Source organism: Hylobates moloch, unplaced genomic scaffold (genome assembly GCF_009828535.3).
Source record: "Hylobates moloch isolate HMO894 unplaced genomic scaffold, HMol_V3 SCAFFOLD_5, whole genome shotgun sequence".
In the NCBI taxonomy this organism is placed as follows: Eukaryota; Metazoa; Chordata; class Mammalia; order Primates; family Hylobatidae; genus Hylobates; species Hylobates moloch.
Genome location: NW_026652280.1, coordinates 78,166,058 through 78,188,922, shown reverse-complemented (window position 1 = coordinate 78,188,922; position 22,865 = coordinate 78,166,058). Strand labels below are relative to the sequence as shown.

The following is a 22,865-nucleotide window of genomic DNA, read 5'->3' as shown; positions in this document are numbered from 1 at the left end:
GGGGACTGCTGTTATACAATGTTCTTCAATTTGGCTGGTCCTGATGATTTTCTCATGGTTAGACAGGGGTTGCAGATGTCTGGGAGAAAGAATGCAGAGGCCAAATGCCACTCTCATCACATCATATCAAAGGGTATGTATTAGTCTGTTTTTGCACTGCTGATAAAGACATACCAGAGACTGGGTACTTATAAAGGAAGGAGGTTTAATTGACTCACAGTTCCACATGGCTGGGGAAACCTCACAATCATGGCGGAAGGCAAGGAGGAGCAAGTCATGTCTTACGTGGTGGCAGGGAAGAGAGAATGAGAACCAAGAAAAAGGAGAAACCCCTTATAAAACCATCAGATCTCGTGAGACTTATTCACTACCATGAGAACAGTATGGGGGAACCACCCCCATGATTCAATTATCTCCCACCAAATCCCTCCCACAACACATGGGAATTATGGGAGCTACAATTCAAGATGAGATTTGGGTGAGGACATAGTCAAACCATATCAGGGTACATGCCATTATCATGATTGATCACTGATGATGTTAACTTTGAACACCCGGCTGAGGTAGTCTTTGTCAGGTTTCTCCAGGATTAAAAAAATTGTACTCTTTGGAGAGAGGAGATAACTATTTATAACTCATACTTAGAGAATTGGGGCTGGGTGTGGTGGCCTGTGCCTGCAATTCCAGCAATTTGGGAGGCCAAGGCAGGAGTATTGCTTGAGCTCAGGAGTTTGAGACCAGTCTGGGAAACACGGTGAAACCCTGTCTCTACTAAAAATACCACAATTAGCCAGGCATGGTGGCACCTGCCTATAGTCCCAGCTACTTGTGGGGCTGAGGTAGGAGGATTGCCTGAGCCTAGGAGGTTGAGGCTGCAGTAAGCCAAGATGCACCACCGCCCTCCAGCCTGGGCAACAGAGTGAGACCATGTCTCAATTAAAAAAAAACATTGGGAGTCATGCTCCACGTCCTTGAGGGTGGAGAATCTACATACATTTTTTGGAATTTTCCTGCATGCAAGACTTGTCTATTATCCTCCATTTATTGATTTATTTAATCATTTATGTATGAATGGGCTCATGGATATTTATTTTATACTTCAGGTTATAATCCATGACTACATTACGTATTTTGTTGTTCCAACTTTGGCCATGGGAAGCTCTTTCAGTTGGCTCCTGTGCCCCTCTGACATACCTCCACTGTTTTGCTTTTTAAACATTTCCTTGTTTTTTGGTGCTAAAAGATGCTCCAGGCTTATATTGTATATTCCCTGCTCCAGTCCTAAAATCAGTCATTTCTCCAAGAAATACTGGTGCCTATGTTAAAAAAAATTTATTAAGTGATTTGAAAATATAAACAAATAACACAATAAATGGTACCAACCAAAGAAAACAAAACAAAAACCTGACTTTTTATATTATTATTTCCAGGTACAGCATTTATTCATGAATATAAAAAGTTAATTTTATTTTAATTTATTTATTTTCCTAGCTTTGATTACCTGGATGCTTTCTGGGAAGCATGAGTCCCTGAGAAGATTCCTCAGCTATACTGACTCCTACAATGTGACTAGAAGAGGTGAAGCTCTGGCTTCTGCTGGGAAATAAGTTTCTATTCTTGCAGTCCCATGCATGCAGGGTGAGTCTGAAGTGTGACACATAAGTACTGGGAGGAGATATTGGATCTGAAGGGATCATGTAGGTGAGAATGAAGGAACTTTCAATGGCCTGATGACCAAATTGGATGATGGAGTTCTCACGGGATACATAGTAGTCAGGAAACCTGTGTTGGGTTCATCTGCAAATCACGCCAACTTGACCTTCAAAGTTTTTCAAACTTCTCACCATGACCACCATTACCATTCTAAGTCATGTCTTCATTCTTTCTCTCATGGGGCTATTGTAGTAGGGTCTGAATTGCTCCCCAGTTTTTGTCCTTACCCCTCTTCTGCTCCTCGAAGGCCTCCAAATGTGCCACATCTTACTCAGCGTGAAAGCTAAAAGCTTTGCAGTGGTCCGCAAAGTTGCAATGACCTGGCCCCAAGACCCTACCATCTCTCTGAACTCAACTACAGGCACTTCCTCTCTCTTACTTGCTTCTTCTCACTTAGTCCCAAGTGCCTCCTTGCTGTTTCTTGGACCTTGTGGACACATCCCCATCTCAGGACCTTTGCATATCTGATTTGTGAACTGAGATTTGTATACCGACATACACATTTTGCTAGTTTCAACAATTTTAAGATATCTAGGATCTACCTCCAGAAATGGGCAAAAAAAAAACCCACAAAAGAACAACTCCCAGCAGCTGTAATAGCACATTAAGTAAACAAATAAAAACGAACTTGATATATCGAATAATGTTTTCCATTTTATTCCAGTTTTTTGAATAAGTATGCACAGTCTGAAGCAGCTTCGAAGATTTCAGTCATTTTTAGGAAGTCATGTCTTCAGAGAGTAAAAAATGAATTATTTTCTTAACAATACTTTCCAATGATTTGAATAGCAGAAATGAGTGAGAGCAGTAGTCTTTCACTGAATGTTTCAATTCAGTAATTTTCAGTAGCATTTATTATGTTATACTTGTGCCAGGTGTTGGGGATATGACAATAAATAAAGCATAATCCTACTGGGGGAGATTGGGAGAAAGAGAACAGGGAATTGAAACAGGGTCCCAAGGGCTGTGCTACAGCCAAGCCCAGGCTACTGACAGAATGTCCTGGGGTGGGGGCCAGCAAACCTGGGGTTCAGAGGAAGATCAGGTTAAAACTATGTTCAAGGTCACAGAGGTCACAATATGTGAGGTCACGTTCTAACTCAAACTGTGCTGATCCAAGCACCTGCTCTCAGCTATTGGTAGGTGGGCTTTAGATTAAAAAATCTAACAGTGATATTTATTGGGTTCATATTATAGGATTGGAGGAGGAACTTAACTTGGGTGTGGTTTCTTTAATTAGGATATGATGACTCCATGAAAGATCTTATGGAATCCTAATGCCCAAGCTGCATCATATTTCTAATATGTGTCTCAGCTCCCTTCCTGGCAGCAGTACAGGATTGTAGTGGAAATGTCTGAGTGTATTTTGGTTTTATTTCCTTTAGTTTTTCCAAGGCTATATTGCAAAAACAATATACACCTCTCCTGCTAACAATTTTATCTCTATACTTTCTCCTGTGACACAGAACCCATCTTTTTTACATTATTATGACCTGCTAATCAGAATGTTTGAAAGTCATGTGTTTCTTATTAGTAGACTAAACAATAATTAGAAATCAATTAGTGAGTAGAATGTATTTGCTGGGCAAGCATTTTCAAAAGTGGTGAGAAGGAGGGAAGTACTGGTCTATTTCCTATCAGAAGGTCAGAGTCTTCTCTTCAGTCTCCTCATGGCTGACTTCATCTCATGGTTTCTCAGAGTGTAGATCAAGGGGTTGAGCAGAGGGGAGATGAGAGTGAAGGTGACAGAGATGGCCTTATCCGTGGGGAGGGCAGTGAAGGGCCGGGCATAGACATAGATGCAGGGCACTAAATGCAGGGTCACCACAGTGATGTGGGAAATGCAGGTGGAGATGGTTTTCCTCCTGCCCTCTCCTGCCTGAGACTTGAGTAATGATAATATGACCATGTAGGACACCAGGAGCAAAAAAAGCCACAGTGTGGTGAGCAGTCCATTGTTGGAAATCATCAACAGCTCAAGTATGAAAATGTCTGTATGGGCGAGTTTGAGGACCTGGGGTACATCACAGTAGAAAGTGTCGAGAACATTGGGTCCACAGAAAGGGAGTGGGAGCAACAGGGAAATCTGCACGATGGAGTGGACAAAGCCCCCCAACCAGGCAGCCACTGTGAGCCCAATGCAACGGTCTCTACTCATGATGGTCACATAGTGCAGGGGCTTGGAGATGGCCACATATCGATCCAATGCCATCATTGACAGAGAAAATACATCCACCCCTCCAATAAGGTGGAAGAGAAACATCTGAGTGAAGCAATGATTGAAGGAGATGGTCTTTCTTTCAGACAGAAGGTCCACCAGAACCTTGGGTGCTGTGATGGAAGAGAAGCAGATATCGGCAATAGATAAATTACGGAGCAAAAAATACATGGGCGTGTGAAGGCGAGATTCACAGGTGACAGTGACCATGATGAGGAGGTTTCCCAGCAGAGTTGTCACATACACCAAGAATAGGAAAAGAATTAAGACTAAGCTGGCTTCCCGATTCTGGATCAGGCCAAGGAAAATAAATTCTTTTACCCTCGTACAGTTTTTCATCTCCATTGAATCATCCTCTTTATTCTCTTTTGTTTCAAGCTATGTCATGCAACAGCACAGAGATGTTTATTTTATTGTCCTCCCAAGCACACTAGAATGCAATTCAGAAACTTCCCTCGTGATTGCAGTGTTCGCTATTTGCTGCATTGTCCACATTTCTAAGATAGCAATCAGTTTGGTGATCAAATTATCACATGCAAAGTCATTCAATAATTATTTTCCTATGAAACTATTTTGGGAAAGAATAAACATATCATGTTTAATAGTGACATTTACATAGTATATTTAATATAATTGATTATTTTTATTATATTTATTATTTATTTTTATAGCCATGCAAACTTATTGGTTGCCAGGAACTGCGAAGTGTTAAATACAAAGATAAGTAAGAAGTAGTTCCAGCCATTAGGAAACTTATAGTCTACACACTTAATAGTCACATTCGCTAATATTCTGTCGACTTCAAGAGAGTCTTATCTTGCTGTTCTATTTCTTATTGCAATGTTGCTGTGTCACGGATCAATTTCCTAGCTCTTGGTTGTATTCTGTCAGATTTCTTAAAATTGCAGCCTATGATTTCATTTAGTCAACTTGTCCTTGTCACTACTTTACACTAATCAGATTTTTTGCTTAATATTTATTTGAAAGCATGTTAAATTTGCTATTAGGAAACATATTTGAAACAACGTGTAAAAACAAATCTCAAAGAATATAATTAATGTTTTCGATTGTGGTAAAAACAGTTAATACGAGATCTATTCTTTTAACAAATTTTTAAGTGTACCAGTAGAGGACTGTTTACTATAGGTACAATGTTGTACAGCAATTCCCTAGGACTTACATATCTTGTATATGTATAACTGAAACTTTGTACCCATTGACCAACAACTCCCCTCTTCCCTCTCCCATCAGCCCCTGGCAATTACCATTCTACTTTCAGTTTCAATGAATTTGACTATTTTAGAAGTGGAATCATGCAGTATTTGTCCTTTTGAGAGTGAATAGCATTAAAATATGCTATTGTAATACTTTTGTTTTCTGTTTATTTTAAGAAAATATTTTCATCTCATCTTGTTACTTATGCTGCTATGGAGGTCAAAAGGTTCTGATTTTTCTAGATGTAAGAAGTGAAAGGACAATCAGCCGGTTCTTATTTTTGTTTTAGCTGCTGCTGTATTATTAATACTATCTTTCTACCCTGTGCAGGAACACATTTTGATAAGAACCTTCAGTGATTTTGGAAATCTGAAAGGTGATTAGTTTTTTCCCAAAAGGAAGAATTTTCCTGCTGAGAGAGGCAGTGGGATGTAGTGAAGAGAGCTCTGGATTTGGGAGATTGGAACATTGGTTCCATCTAGTCCTTATTCTGCCATCAACTAGCTGAATGACTGGGGCTCCAACTCCTCAACTCTGGACTGTGTCAAATGGATTCAGTGTGGATATCATCAGTTTGAGCCAGCAGGGAGGAGGAGGGATCTGAGCTAAGGAGGAGATTCATTTAAGAGGTTACAAGGCTGACCCTGGGGTCTTAATGTTGATCCCCAATTTCAGGCTCTGTCGAAAGGCAGGAACTAACTGATAATCTACTTTTTTCTCCTGTCCCATTCCTCCTCCTTTCCTGTCTCCACCATCAGTAGGTCCATTTGTAGGTGGTTGGGGGAAGACCATTTGGAGAATCATGATCCCCCTCCAATCTTCATACCCCAAGAGTTAAAATGTCCTGTGAACGGTTGTCTTATTTATTCTTATGAAGAAGAGCTTTTTATTTCTTCCCTACAGATAAAGAAATGATGCTCAGAAAGGTGAGTTCATTTTCCCAAACTCAAAACAGTAGTAAGTGGTGGAACTGAATTTCCAATATGATTCTTTTAGCTCCAAAGCCAACATTCCATCTGCTACAACATATAATCTTTGTTTAAGCATTCAGTTGACCAGAATTATGTCTTGCATTAGGGTAAAGGTGGCAGAAAAACTGTCCCAGATGAGATATTTATATAAAAAATAATAAAATTCCAAGATAAGTTTGAGGTTAGCATGAGTTTAACCCAACCAATCTCCCATCCCTTCTGTAACAATCTCGGTAAGGTTGTGCAGCAAGAATTGATGTCATTAAAATGGAACCTGATTCCCTAAAGTTGGACTCGATTGCATTCCTGAGCCTGCATTTATCAGGGCAAGTGAGAAGGCATTTATCTAGCCAATGAGCCCTTTAATCCTTCAACACACATTTTGTGATCTTCATGGGGTGGTTGGAATTCTGCATATACATGTGAGCACAGCAAGGTTCTTACTCTGGGGAATTTTTCACTCTAATGGAAAATACAAAAATATAAGTTTATAATCACACATGAGAGATGATGCTGGTACCAATATAGTGCTGTGGGAGCACAGCAGAGCTCTAGCTGGGAATAGTGCAGGAAGGTTTTCTAGAGGAGGTGAGGTTTTCCCCTCAGTCATGATCAGTTTCCAAGAAATGGAAGCAGGATCCATCATGCAAAGGAAACAGCCTGTAAAAAGTCAGTCAGTAGTGAAGATGACGTACTTATACAGAAGAATATTGGAAAATGCAGTGTGGTTGGCACAGAGTGGGAGAGTGTGGAATGAAATGAGGTTTTTATTAGTACCAAAATTTTCTTACTCTACTAATAAAGAGCTTATTGTTATTATTACTATTAGTTGAGATGGAGTCTTGCTGTGTTGCCCAGGCTGGAGTGCAGTGGCATGATCTTGGCTCACTGCAACCTCTGCCTCCTGGGTTCAAGCTATTCTTCTGCTTCAGCCTCCCCAGTAGCTGGGATTACAGGTGTGTGCCACCACGCCCGGCTAATTTTTGTATTTTTAGTAGTGACGGTGTTTCACCATGTTGGCCAGGCTGATCTCGAATTCCTGACCTCATGACCCGTGGCAGCCTCCCAAAGTGCTGGGGTTATAGGTGTGAGCCACTTTTCCCTGCCAAGAGCTTATCATTACATTCAGTGTTTGTTAGGTACTGGTTGGTTAGTGAATGATTGAACTGTCTACTGACCTCCTTGTTCTCATATTCAGGATAGTAAAGCCTAAAATATTCCTCCATGGTGGGTGGGGGCAATGTCCTTTGACTTCTTTATTCTCAACTTTGATCCATGAATTTCTAGTATCATGTGGAGGAGGGTGTTCTGGAAAGTGGTGATGGAACGCTGCGGTTCTTGCTCCGGTGTGGAGCAGGGAAAAAGACAGTGACCCCTTCTGAGAGGCAGCCTACACTGTCTCATTAGACTTTCTTCTGCTCTTTCCTTTTTTGGATCAAAGTAAGAGGGTGTTGGGACCACATAGTGGTGACAGACATTGTCATCTTTAGAACAATGCCAATGTTTATAAGCTGTCATTGATCATTTGAAGGAAAAATTTTAAATTATTATTACTTGCTCCACCTTATACATAGCCAGTGAATATTTATTGCAATCTTCAAATGCATATGGATAAATTGGACCACATTGTCAGTGTTTAACAAGTGTGTATAGCCTAATAAAAGTGGATGATTTGTGTAAATTGATGAAGCATCATGCATTATAGAATGTGAGGTATGTCATGTGAGAAGCAGAGATAGATTTGGGTGAGATTGGAAGTTGATAGAAGATATGATGATTTCCAGTAGAAATATAAGCTTTTACTTTTTTGAGTGTTTCCTGTGTGTGAAGCAGCACAAAATTTGATTAATTTAATTCTCACCACCATCTATTGGGTAAGCATTGATGCTATTCCTGTACTTCATATGAAATATTTCCAGAATCTATGTTTGGCAGAAGGAACAGATGTATAAAATACAAAAGATGGAAATAGGATAAAAGAAATAGTGCCTTTCCCCCAATATTCTTTATGGGCTCTAAATTTTTCTAGAAAGATTGTTTGAAAAAAGTTGTGAAGATAAACATTTGACAGGAAGGGACCTTACCAATAAGCAACTCAAAGGGTCACAGCAAATGCATGATGCTTTCTCTCACACCAAATAGACTACATTTCTGTATCTCTCTCTTTTTTTTTGAGGTGGAGTCTCTCTCTGTCACCCAGGCTGGAGTGCAATGGTGCGATCTCAGCTCACTGCTGAGCCACCTCCAGGGTTCAAGCGATTCTCCTGCCTCAGCCTCCCGAGTAGCTGGGATTACAGGCACCGGCCATCATGCCCAGCTAATTTCTTTCTTTGTTTTTTTTTTTTTGAGACAGAGTCTCGCTCTGTGGAGTGCAGTGGCGCGATCTCGGCTCACTGTAAGCTCCTCCTCCCGGGTTCCCGCCATTCTCCTGCCTCAGCCTCCCGAGTAGCTGGGACTACAGGCCCCCGCTACCACGACCAGCTATTTTTTTTTTTTTTTGTATTTTTAGTAGAGACGGGGTTTCACCGTGTTAGCCAGGATGGTCTTGATCGCCTGACCTCGTGATCCGCCCGCCTCGGCCTCCCAAAGTGCTGGGATTACAGGTGTGAGCCACCGCGCCCGGCCTAATGTCTGTATTTTTGTAGAGACAGGGTTTCACCATGTTGGCCAGGCTAGTGAACTCCTGACCTCAGGTGATCTGCCTGCTTCATTATCCCAAAGGGCCGGGGTTACAGGCGTGAGCTACCGCACCTGGCCTCTATATCGCTCTTAACACAACATGAGTCTCCCCAATATTTAACACCTACCTTTGTTGTTTCTGTCAGTGAGATGATCAGCTTGACTCTGAAGCATTTAATATACCTAAAAACATAATATACCTGAAAAAAGTCAAATTATTTATATGTAATTAGTAACAACATTTCAATTTCAGTACCCATAACCTTAACCTTAACTAGCAGGTTGATGGCTTTACTTTCTTCGTTTGATCCTGAAACTGTGAAAAAAATAATTAGATGCTATTAGATACAGTGCACGACAGAAGATTGTTGACATTAATTCTTGAAGATTTTGTTTAAAGGTAGAGCCCTTTGGAATGCTAAATATCTTATTGTCTGCTCCACTTTCAGGAGAGAAAGGGCAGACTCAAGGTGTCACATCTTTAAAGTTCTTCCACTGTGTCCCTGTCTTACGTCCAAATCCCTGAGGCTCATGCTTAATTTAAGAATTGCAAAGAGAATGTTATTGGACCAGAGAGTGGAAGTTAAGTGGCTGACTTGGCTGTTGGTGATGAAGTTTCAATGGGAGTTATTAAAATGTTACCAAAGCATGCACATCATGCACATGTACACAGACACACACAGGCACATTTTAGTTGGTGTCCAAGTTCTTTCGAGGCAATAGAAGAAATCTATCCCCTTAACCACATTTCAATAAGAACTTTGTTAAAACATGCTGAATGCTATGCCAGCAAGACTTTGAGTCCAATTTCCACGGCTTGCAATGCTCAGAGGACACCATCTATCTGAGTTTCGATTAGATTGCCAAAAACCTAGGAGAACTGGACCTCAAATAATTTGCTACCAGTCCAGTTTCTAATTATACACAGAATGATTGTAGCTCTATGATGTTGCTATAAGCATCCACATAAATAGAATCACAACTTAGACAATGTTTGGGTTATGCACATTTTCTCTGTTACCCAATCTTTTACCCATGTGGGATATTTCAATTTGGAGATAGCTAGATCAGTATAACTTAGTAAAACTATCCAACAATTAACAGTGTTAGTTTAGAATAACTTGTTTATTGAATGGTGTGATATATAGAACTCACATTCACTATTTCCACAATGATGATGAGTTTGGATTTTCCTGCTTTTCAACTTTTTTTTTTTTTTGAAAGTAAGTTTATTTACAAAGATAAGAACATGAGACAGGTCATGTATGTTGAAATGGGTAATTTTTCGTCGGGCATGGTGGCTCATGCGTGTAATCCCAGTACTTTGTGAGGCCAAAGCGGGTGGATCACTTGAGGCCAGGAGTTCGAGACCAGCCTGAGCAGCATCGTGAAATTCCATCTCTACTAAAAATACAAAAATTAGCCATGTGTGGTGGTGTGTGCCTGTGGTCCCAGATGCTTAGGCAGGAGAATCGCTTGAACCCAGGAGGCGGAGGTTGCATCGAGCCAAGATAATGTCACTGCACTCCAGTCTGGGTGACACAGCAAGACTCTGTCTCAAAAAAAAAAAAAAAAAAGGTAATTTTTGTTTGTTTCATGTTCAGGAGCCAAGTAATTTGGTCCCAGAGAACCACACTCAATGGAACTTTGCCTCCATCCTCTTCTGTCTGAGTCATCAAAGTCTTACTTGAATGAGAAGCAGCAGATACAAGAAAAGGAATAAAACCAGTTAATGAAAGGAACAAGAATGTGCTTACCTACAAGACTTATGGTAAATTGTGGTATATGGGGGGAGGCTCCTGATTCAGACATATTAAACAGACAGAGTCTGAGGGGAGTTGATGCCTTTCAGTGAAGGTGAGGAGAGGGATGAACTGGATACAGAGAAATCTGAATCTATTTTGGAATTTTAGTACTGGGGAAGAGAGCGTCACGATTTTAAATTTAATTGGAAACAAGAATTGATATATGAATAGGATGCAGCAATGACATTCATGTGAGAGAGAGACTTAGTGATTATATAAGTTCTCTGGCATCTGTGATTTATATCAAATACACAGAAAAGTGTAAAAACCTGTTCACTCTATAGTTATTTCTCGAGAGTCTATTTTATACCCAAGACATTGAAAGTACAGCAGTGAATAAAACAGACCCAAATCCTGTCCTCTTAGAGTGTTCTAGTTGGATGACCCAGATAATAAATAATGTAAATAAAATATATGGAGTACATTGTTGATAAACAGAACAAAAACCATTAGGCAAGGCAGTGAGATAGGCAGCAATGGATAAGAACTTCAAATTATAAAAGGGTACTGGGGGCCAGGCGTGGTGGCTCACACCTGTAATCCCAGCACTTTGGGAGGCCGAGGTGGGTGGATCACGAGGACAGGAGATCAAGACCATCCTGGCTAACACGGTGAAACCCCGTCTCCACTAAAAAACAAAAATACAAAAAAATTAGGCGGGCGTGGTGGTGGGCGCCTGTAGTCCCAGCTACTCAGGAGGCTGAGGCAGGAAAATGGTGTGAACCCGGGAGGCAGAGCTTGCAGTGAGCCGAGATGGCGCCACTGCACTCCAGCCTGGGTGACAGAGTGAGACTCCGTCTCAAAAAAAAAAAAAAGAAATAAAAAAGGGTATTAAGGTGAGGGGGTATATTTTTGGAACATCAACAAGGCTGGTGTTTAACAGATGATGTCAAAAGGTAATGGGTGGGTAAGATTTTGGTGAACGATTAGGCCATTGTGAGAATTTGATTTCTATTCTGAGTGAAACTGGAGGTTTTAAGAGGAAAGTTTTTGCATCTGGAATTTTTCATACTTGAGAGTAGCAATGGAGGCTGGGTGCAGTGGCTCATGCCTGTAATCCCAGCGCTTTGGTAGGCCAAGGTGGGCAGATTTATTGAGTCCTGGAATTTAAACCAGCCTGGGCAACATGGCAAAATCCCGTCTTTCCCCAAGATACAAAAATTAGTCAGGTATGGTGGTGCATACCTGTAGTCCCAGCTACTTGGGAGGCTGAGGCAGGAGGATGGTTTGATCCTGGGAATTGAAGGCTGCAGTGAGTCAAGGTTGCACCACTGCACTCCAGCCTGGGTGACAGAGGAGACTTCAGAAAAAAAAAAGAGAAAACCTATATACCCACAGCCAAGTATATAAATATGTTAATATTTTGGCAAGCAAATTTCCATTTCACTAAAAAATTAACTTTCTGGAGTTATAATATGGAGGGACTCTTTTGTGTTTGACTTTTTTCTTATGCTTTTGAGATTTACCCATTTTATTGCAAGTGTCAGTTGTTCCTATTTATTGTGAGTGGCATGCCATTGAATGGATGCATCACAGTTTGTCCAATTACCTGTTGATAAACATTTGATTTTGTTCTAGTTTCTAGCTATTATGAGTAAATCTTCTATAAACATTCTCATTCATGGCTTCTTTGTGGATACAGATTTTTATTTCTCTTGAGTAAATATGTAGTCGTATTAGGGCAATTATGCTGTAAGTCACGTTTAACTTTTCAAGTAATTGCCCAACTATTTCATAAAGCAATTGCACTATTTGACAGCCCCACCAGCATTGTTCCAGTAGCTTCCATGCTCTTCCTGACTCTTTTTTTTTTTGAGATGAAATCTTGCTCTGTCGCCCAGGCTGGAGTGCAGTGGCATGATCTCGGCTCACTGCAAGCTCCTCCTCTTGGGTTTGCTTATGCCATTCTCCTGCCTCAGCCTCCCGAGTAGCTGGGACTACAGGCGCCCACCACTATACCCGGCTAATTTTTTTGTATTTTTAGTAGAAACAGGATTTCACCGTGTTAGCCAGGATGGTCTCGATCTCCTGACCTTGTGATCCGCCCGCCTCGGCCTCCCAAAGTGCTGGGATTACAGGTGTGAGCCACCGCGCCTGGCTCCTGACTCTTGATATTGTTAGCAGCATGGATTTTAATTACTCTCTTGGGCATGTGGTGGTATCTCATTATGACCAGTGGTGTTGATCATCTTTTCAAGTACTTATTGACTAATCATATAATTTATTTTGTGGTGTGCCTATTTAAATTTGTAACTATTAAATTTTTTTTTCTGAATTTGAGTTTTGGGGATTTTAAATACGTTTTGGATACCAGTTAATTATAAGAAATCTGTATTGCAAAGAGTTAACCTAGTCTACAACTTGTTCTTAATTTTCTTAATAATGTTTTGGAAGAATAGAAATTTAAAAATTTGAAGTTCTATTATGTTTTTCTATTTTTTAAATCATGCCTAAGAAATATTTACTTACCTCAACATTGCAAACATCTTGTCCAATTTTCTTCAGAGGTTTTGTAGTTTGAACTTTTATGTTTATATCTTTGATGTATTCCAAGTGAATTTTTTGCATAATGTCACTTTCAGGTGAAGGTTTTTTGTTTTCCACATGGATAACCAGTTGTTTTCGCTCAGTTTATTAAAAAGATGATTGTTCTCTGCTCCTCTCTTGATTTACTTTGGCACCTTTATTTAAGTTTAATTGATCATATACATATGCCTGTATTATTTACAGACTTCAAATGATCCATGTCTAGCTTCATGCCCATTTTATATGGTACTGATGATTGTAGCTGTCTAATAAATCTTGAATTCAGATAGTATAAGTTCTCCAACTTTGTTTTCTTTTACAAAGTTGTTTTAGGTATTTTAGGTTCTTTGCATTTCCATAGAAAATTTACAATCAGGCATGGAGTCCTGGTTCATGCCTGAAATCCCAGCACTTTGGGAGTCCGAGGCAGGTGGATCACTTGAGCCCAGGAGTTTGAGACCAGCTTGGCAAACACGGCGAAACCCGGTCTCTACAAAATATATATATATAAAAGCTGGGCATGATGTCATGCACGGTATGTAGTCCCAGCTAATTGGGAGCCTAAGCTGGAGGATCACTTGAGCCTGGGAGGTTGAGGCCTCAGCGAGCTGAGATCGCACCACAGCACTCCAGCCTGGGTGACACAGAGAGACCCTGTGAAAAAAAAAATTACAATCAGTTTAACAAACAAAAAGGCCTGCTAAAATTTTGATTTGGGTTACACTGAATGTATAGATTAATTTGGGCAGAATTGAAATATTAACAATACCGAGGCTTTCAATTTGTGAATATAATGTATGTATGTCTTAATTTATTTATAACTTATTTATTTTCTGTATTTCTGACTTTATTTTCTGTTAATTTTTTGTTCTTGTTTTTATTTTTTGGCATTTGTCTATGTTCATGAGGTATTTTGGTCTATATGTACTTTCATTTTTTTTGTGTATGTGTGTGACAGAGTCTCTCTGTCGCCCAGGCTGACACGGTCTCAGCTCACTGCAACCTCTGCCTCCTGGGTTCAAGAGATTCTCATGCCTCAGCCTCCCAAGTAGTTGAGATTACAGGTACCCACCATGATGCCTGGCTAATTTTTGTATTTTTAGTAGAGACGGGGTTTCACCGTCTCCAGGCTTCACCAGCCTGGACAAGGCTGGTCTCCAACTCCTGACCTCAGAAGATCCGCCCACCTCGGCCTCCTAAACTGCTGGGATTATAGGCACGAGCCACCGTACCCAGCCAAGAAACCAGTTTTTAATATCAAGAAAAACAACTAAGAATTGGATTTTTTAAAAAGATGAAATTGACAAAACTTTAAGAAAGATAGAATACTTTATTAAATAAAATTAGAAACCAACGAGGAGACATTATAACTGATGCCACAAAAATACAAAGGATTATAAGAGAATACCACAAATTTTTATATGCTAAAAATTTGGATAACCTAGAAGAAACGGACAAATTCCTAGAAACAGACAATCTATCAAGACTGAACCATGAATAAATAGAAAATATGAAATGGTTAATAACACATAAGGAGATTAAATCAGCAATCAAAAACCTTCCAACAAGGAAGAGTCTAGGACCTGATGGACTCTTTACCACCCCAGTAAATTTTACCAAACATTCTCTATTTTATTAATTTTTAAAAATTAAAAAAACCTTATCGATATATAATTGTTACACATATTTTGGGGGTACATGTCATATTTTGATACCTGCATACAATGTGTAATAATCAAAATTAGGGTAATTGGGATATCCATCTCTTCAAACATTTGTCTTTTCTTTGTGCTGGGAATATTACACATCTTCTCTTCTAGCTATTGTGAAATATAAAATAAATTATTTGTAACTATAATATTTATATTATACATATACTTTACTATTGAATACTAGAACTTATTTCCTCTACAGAACGGTGCTTTTGTACCCCTTCACCAAGTTAGTTCTTTCACGCCCATTCCCCTTCCAGCCTCTGGTAACCACCATTCTACTCTCTACTTCCATAAAATGCACTTTTTAAAAAAAGTTTTACTTATTTATTTATTGTATTTCAATAGGATTATGGGGAACAGGTGGTGTTTGGTTACATGGATACATTTTTTTTTTAAAATTTTTTTGAGACAGGGTCTTCCTCTGTCTCCCAGGCTGTAGTACAGTGGCGCAATCTTGGCTCACTGCAACCTCCTCCTCCTGGATTCAAGTGATTCTCGTGCTTCAGCCTCCCAGTGGCTGGAATTACAGGCGGGTGCCACCACGCCCAGCTCATTTCTGTATTTTTGGTAGAGACGGGGTTTCACAAGGTTGGCCAGGGTAGTCTGGAACTCCTGACCTCAGGTGATCCACCTGCCTCAGCCTCCCAAAGTGCTGGGATTACAAGTGTGAACCACAGTGCCTGGGCCACATGAGACTTTGGTGCACTCATCACTTGAGCAGTGTACACTGTACCCAATGTGCAGTCTTTTACTCCTCACTCCCCTTCCACCCTCCCCAGTGAATCCTCAAATTTCATTGTATCATTCGTATGCCTTTTTGTCCTCATAGCTTAGCCTCCACTTATAAGTGAGAATATGCAATGTTTGGTTTTCCATTCCTGAGTTACTTCACTTAGAATAGTGGTCTCCGACACCATCTGGGTTGCTGCAAATGCCATAATTTCATTCTTTTTTAAGGCTGAGTAGTATTCCATGGTATATGTATATATATATATAGATACCAGCCCAAATGCCCGCCAATCAATGAGTGGATAAACAAAATGTGGTATATATGTGCTATTGTGAACAGTGCCACAACAAACATATGTGTGCATGTGTCTTTATAGCAGCATGATTTATAATCCTTTGGGTATATACCCAGTAATGGGATCGCTGGGTCAAATAGTATTTCTCGTTCTAGATCCTTGAGGTATCTCCACACTGTCTTCCACAATGGTTGAACTAGTTTACACTCCCACCAACAGCGTAAAACTGTTCCTATTTCTCCACATCCTCTCCAGCATCGTTTCCTGACTTTTTAATGATCGCCATTCTAACTGGTGTGAGATGGTATCTCATTGTGATTTTGATTTGCATTTCTCTGATGACCAGTGATGATGAGCATTTTTTCATGTGTCTGTTGGCTGCATAAATGTCTTCTTTTGAAACGTGTCTGTTCATATCCTTTGCCCACTTTTTGATGTTTTTTTTTTTCTTGTAAATTTAAGTTCTTTGTAGATTCTGGATATTAGCCCTTAGTTTGGTGGGTAGATTGCAAAACTTTTCTGCCATTCTGTAGGTTGCCTATTCACTCTGATGGTAGTTTCTTTTGCTGTGCAGAAGCTCTTTAGTTTAATTAGATCCCATTTGTCTATTTTGGCATTTGTTGCCATTGCTTTTGGTGTTTTAGTCATGAAGTCCTTGCCCATGCCTATGTCCTGGATGGTATTGCCTAGGTTTCCTTCTAGGGTTTTTATGGTTTTAGATCTAATATTTAAGTCTTTAATCCATCTTAAATTAATTTTTGTATGAGGTGTAAGGAAGGGATCCAGTTTCAGCTTTCTACCTATGGCTAGCCAGTTTTCCCAGCACCATTTATTAAACAGGGAATCCTTTCCCTATTTCTTGTTTTTGTCAGGTTTGTCAAAGATCAGATGGTTTTAGATGTGTGGTGTTATTTCTGAGGACTCTGTTCTGTTCCATTGGTATATATCTCTGTTTTGGTACCAGTACCATGCTGTTTTGGTTACTGTACCCTTGTAGTATAGTTTGAAGTCAGGTAGGGTAATGCCTCCAGCTTTGTTCTTTTTGCTTAGGATTGTCTTGGCAATGTGGGCTCTTTTTTGGTTCCATATGAACTTTAAAGTAGTTTTTTCCAATTCTGTGAAGAAAGTCATTGGCAGCTTGATGGGGATGGCATTAAATCTATAAATTACCTTGGGCAGTATGGCCATTTTCACAATATTGATTCTTCCTATCCATGAGCATGGAATGTTCTTCCATTTGTTTGTATCCTCTTTTATTTTGTTGAGCAGTGGCTTATAGTTCTCCTTGAAGAGATCCTTCCCATTCCTTGTAAGTTGGATTCCTAGGTATTTTATTCTCTTTGTAGCTATTGTGAATCACTCATGATTTGGCTCTCTGTTTGTCTGTTATTGGTGTATAGGAATGCTTGTGATTTTTGCACATTGATTTTGTATCCTGAGACTTTGCTGAAGTTGCTTATCAACTTAAGGAGATTTAGGGCTGAGATGATGGGGTTTTCTAAATATACAATCATGTCATCTGCAAACAAGGACAATTTGACTTCCTCTTTTCTTAATTGAATACCTTTTATTTCTTTCTCTTGCCTGATTGCCCTGGCCAGAACTTCCAACACTATGTTGAATAGGAGTGGTGAGAGAGGGCATCCCTGTCTTGTGCCAGTTTTCAAAGGAAATACTTCCAGTTTTTGCCCATTCAGCATGATATTGGCTGTGGCTTTCTCATAAATAGCTCTTATTATTTTGAGATACATTTCATCAATACCTAGTTTATTGAGAGTTGTTAGCATGAAGGGCTGTTGAATTTTGTTGAAGGCCTTTTCTGAATCTATTTAGATAATCATGTGGTTTTTGTCATTGGTTCTGTTTATGTGATGGATTATGTTTACTGATTTGCTTATGTTGAACCAGCCTTGCATCCCAGGGATGAAGCCCAGTTGATCATGGTGGATAAGCTTTTTGATGTGCTGCTGGATTTGGTTTGCCAGTATTTTATTGAGGATTTTCGATCAATGTTCATCAGGGTTATTGGTCTAAAATTCTCTTTTTTTTTTGTTGTGTCTCTGCCAGGCTTTGGTATCAGGATGATGCTGGCCACATAAAATGAGTTAGGGAGGATTCCCTCTTTTTCTATTAATTGGAAGAGTTTCAGAAGGAAAGGTACCAGCTCCTCTTTGTACCTCTGGTAGAATTCGGCTGTGAATCTATCTGATCCTGGACGTTTTTGGTTGGTAGGCTATTAATTATTACCTCAATTTCAGAGCCTATTATTGGTCTATTCAGAGATTCACCTTCTTCCTGGTTTAGTTTTGGGAAGATGTATGTGTCCAGGAATTTATCCATTTCTTCTAGATTTTCCAGTTTATTTGTGTAGAGGTGTTTATAATATTCTCAGATGGTAGTTTGTATTTCTGTGGGATCAGCGGTGATATCCCCTTTATCTTTTTTTATTGCATCTATTTGATTCTTTTCTCTTTTCTTCTTTATTAGTCTTGCTAGCGGTCTATCAATTTTGTTGATCTTTTCAAAAAACCAGCTCCTGGATTCATTGATTTTTTTGAAGTTTTTTTTGTGTTTCTATCTCCTTCAATTCTGCTCTGATCTTAGTTATTTCTTGCCTTCTGATAGCTTTTGAACGTGTTTGCTCTCGCTTCTCTAGTTCTTTTAGTTGTGATGTTAGGGTGTCGATTTTAGATCTTTCCTGCTTTCTCTTGTGGGCATTTAGTGCTATAAATTTCCCTGTACACATTGCTTTAAATGTGTCCCAGAGATTCTGGTACTTTGTGCCTTTGTTCTCATTGGTTTCAAAGAACATCTTTATTTCTGCCTTGATTTTATTGTGTATCCAGTAGTCATTCAGGAGCAGGTTGTTCAGTTTCCAGGTATTTGAGTGGTTTTGAGTGAGTTTCTTAATCCTGAGTTCTAGTTTGATTGCACTGTGGTCTGAGAGACAGTTTGTTATAATTTCTGTTCTTTTCCATTGCTGAGGAGTGCTTTACTTCCAACTACATGGTCAGTTTTGGAATAAGTGCCATGTGGTGCTGAGAAGAATCTATATTCTGTTGATTTGGGGTTGAGAGTTCTGTAGATGTCTATTAGGTCTGCTTGGTGCAGAGCTGAGTTCAAGTCTTGGATATCCTTGTTAACCTTTTGTCTCGATCTGTCTAACGTTGACAGTGGGGTGTGAAAGTCTCTCATTATTATTGTGTGAGAGTCTGAGTCTCTTTTTAGGTCTCTCAGGAATTGCTCTATGAATCTGGGTGCTCCTGTATTGGGAGTATATATATTTAGGATACTTAACTCTTGTTAAATTGAACCCTTTGCCATTATGTAATGGCCTTGTCTCTTTTGATCTTTGTTGGTTTAAAGTCTGTTTTATCAGAGACTAGGATTGCAAACCCTGCTTTTTTTTTTTTTGCTTTCCATTTGCTTGGTAGATCTTGCTCCATCCCTTTATTTTGAGCCTATGTGTGTCTCTGCATGTGAGATGGGTTTCCTGAATACAGCACACTGATGGGTCTTGACTCTTTATCCAATTTGCCAGTCTGCGTCTTTTAATTGGGGCATTTAGCCCTTTTACATTTAAGGTTAATATTGTTATGTGTGAATTTGATCCTGTCATTATGATGTTAGCTGGTTATTTTGCCCGTTAGTTGATGCAGTTTCTTCCTAGCTTCCATGGTCTTTACAATTTGGCATGTTTTTGCCATGGCTGGTACTGGTTGTTCCTTTCCAAGTTTAGTGCTTCCTTCAGGATCTCTTGTAAGGCAGGCCTGGTGGTGGCAAAATCTCTCAGCATTTGCTTGTCTGTAAAGGATTTTATTTTTCCTTCACTTATGAAGCTTAGTTTGGTTGGATATGAAATTCTGGGTTGAAAATTCTTTTCTATAAGAATGTCGAATATTGGCCCCCACTCTCTTCTGGCTTGTAGGGTTTATGCTGAGAGATCCACTGTTAGTCTGATGGGCTTCCCTTTGTGGGTAACCCGACCTTTCTCTTTGGCTGCACTTAGCATTTTTTCCTTCATTTCAACCTTGGTGAATGTGACAATTATGTGTCTTGGGGTTGCTTTTCTTGAGGACTATCTTTGTGGTGTTCTCTGTATTTCCTGAATTTGAATGTTGGCCTGCATTGCTAGGTTGGGGAAGTTCTCCTGGATAATATCCTGCAGAGTGTTTTCCAACTTGGTTCCATTCTCCCCGTCACTTTCAGGTACACCAATCAAACGTAGATTTAGTCTTTTCACTTAGTCCCATATTTCCTGGAGACTTTGTTCATTTCTTTTTTCTCTAAACTTCTTCTCTTGCTTTATTTAATTAATTTGATCTTCAATCACTGATACCCTTTCTTTCACTTGATCGAATTGGCTATTGAAGTTTGTGCATGCATCACATACATCTTGTGCCATGGTTTTCAACTCCATCAGGTCATTTAAGGTCTTCTCTACACTGTTTAGTTAGCCATTCATCTAATCTTTTTTAAAGGTTTTTAACTTCCCTGTGATGGATTCAAACATCCTCTTTTAGCTCAGAGAAGTTCGTTATTACTGACGTTCTGAAGCTTACTTCTGTCAGCTTGTCAAAGTCATTCTCCATCCAGCTTTGTTCTGTTGCTGGCAAGGAGCTGTGATCCTTTGGAGGTGAAGAGGTGATCTGGTTTTTAGAATTTTCAGCTTTTCTGCTCTGGTTTCTCCCTATCTTTGCAGTTTTATCTACCTTTGGTCTTTGATATCAGTGACCTACAGATGGGGTTTTTGTGTGGATGTCCTTTTTGTTGATGTTGATGCTATTCCTTTCTGTTTGTTAGTTTTCCTTCTAACAGTCAGGTCCCTCAGCTGCAGGTCTGTTGGAATTTGCTAGAGGCCCACTGCAGACCCTGTTTGCCTGGGTATCACCAGCGGAGGCTGCAGAACAGCAAATATTGCAGAACGGTAAATATTGCTGCCTAAACCTTCCTCTGGAAGCTTTGTCCCAGAGGGGCACCTGCCTGTATGAGGAGTCGGTTGGCCCCTACTGGGAGGTGTCTCCCAGTTAGGCTACACAGGTGTCAGGGACCCACTTCAGGAGGCATTCTGTCCATTCTCAGAGCTCAAGCGCCATGCTTGGAGAACCACTGCTCTCTTCAGAGCTGTCCGACAGGGATGGTTAAGTCTGCAGAAGTTTCTGCTGCCTTTTGTTCAGCTATGCCCTGCCCCCAGAGGTGGAGACTACAGAGGCAGCTGGCCTTGCTGGTGGGCTCTGCCCAGTTTGAGCTTCCCCAGCTGCTTTGGTCACCTACTCAAGTCTCAGCAATGGCGGACACCCCTCCCTCTGCCAAGCTGCTGCCTTGCAGGTCGATCTCAGACTGCTGCACTAGTAGTGGGCGAGGCTCCATGGGCTTGGGATCCGCCAAGCCAGGTGTGGGATATAATCTCCTGGTGTGCCATTTGCTAAGACCATTGGAAAAGCACAGTATTTGTGCGGGAGTGTCCCATTTTTCCAGGTACCATCTGTCATGGCTTCCCTCGGCTAGGAAAGGGAAATCCCCTGATCCCTTGTGCTTCCCAGGTGAGGCGGTGCCCCGCCCTGCTTTGGCTCACCCTCTGTGGGCTGCACCCACTATCCAACCAGTCCTAGTGAGATGAACCAGGTACCTCAGTTGGAAATGCAGAAATCACCCATCTTCTGCGTCAATCATGCTGGGAGCTGCAGACTGGAGCTGTTCCTATTCAGCCATCTTGGAATGGAATCCATTCTGTTTTTTTGTAATGGCTGTATTAGTTTACATTCCCACTATCAGTATATAAGAGATCCCTTTCCTTTGTATCCTCACCAGCATTTGTTATTTTTTGTATTTCTGATAATAGTCATTCTAACTTGGATGAGATGATATCTCATTATGGTTTTGGTTTACATTTCCATGATGATTAGTGATGTTGAACACTTTTTCATATTCTTGTTTGTGGTTTAATTGTCTTCTTTTGAGAAATATCTATTCAGACCTTTTGCTCATTTTTGTTTTTGTTTTTTGAGACTGAGTTTTGCTCTTGTTGCCAGGCTGGAGTGCAATGGCGTGGTCTTCACTCCCTGCAACCTTTGCTTCCTATGTTCAAGTGACTCTCCTGCCTCAGCCTCCCGAGTAGCTGGGATTACAGGCATGCACCATCATGCCCAGTTAATTTTGTATTTTTAGTAGAGACGGGGTTTCTCCATGTTGGTCAGGCTGGTCTCAAACTCCTGACCTCAGGTGATCTGCTTGCTGTGGCCTCCCAAAGTGCTGGGATTACAGGCATGAGCCACTGTGCCCTGCCTCCCATTTTTAAATCAAGATATTTGTTTTTTGCTGTTTAGTTCCTTGTATATTCTGGATATTAATTTTTGTCAGTTTGCAAATATGTTCTCCCATTCTGCAGGTTGTCTCTCCCTCTGTTGATTGTTTCCTTTGCTGTGCAGAAGTTTTTTAGTTTGATGTAATGTATTTGTCTATTTTTGCTTATGTTGCTTGTGCTTTTGAAGTTTTACCATAAAATCTTTGCCCAGATCAATTTCCTGAAGGATTTTCCCTATGTTTTCTTCAATAATTTTACAGCATCAAGGTCTTACATTCGGGTCTTTAATCCATTTTTAGTTGATTTTTGTATGTGGTGAGAGATAAGGGTCTAGTTTTATTCTTCTACATATGGATATCCAGTTGCTGCAGCATCATTTATTGAAGAGACTGTCTTTTCCCCAGTGTATGTTCTTGGCACCTTTGTTGAAAATCAGCTGGCTATAAATATGTGGATATATTTCTGGGCTCTTTATTCTGTTCTATGGTTTTATATATCTGTTTTTATGCCAGTAAATGCTGTTTTGGTTACTACAGCTTTGAAGTGTATTTTGGAGTCAGGTAGTGTGATGCCCCAAGTTTTGTTCTTATTGCTCAGGATTGCTTGGGCTATTTGGGGTCTTTTGTGATTCCATATGAATTTTAGGATTTTTTTTCTTTTTCTCTGGAGAATGTCATTGGTATTTTGGTAGAAA

At 40.1% G+C, this 22,865-nt stretch overlaps 1 protein-coding gene across 1 annotated transcript; it reads right to left on the bottom strand.

Moving 5' to 3' along the window:
* Positions 1 to 3,358: 3,358 nt before the first annotated feature.
* On the bottom strand, positions 3,359 to 4,276 carry LOC116468212 (olfactory receptor 4D10-like). Its single transcript, XM_032151812.1, has one exon. The coding sequence runs from the start codon at positions 4,274 to 4,276 to the stop codon at positions 3,359 to 3,361; it is 918 nt and encodes a 305-aa protein (XP_032007703.1).
* Positions 4,277 to 22,865: the final 18,589 nt, after the last annotated feature.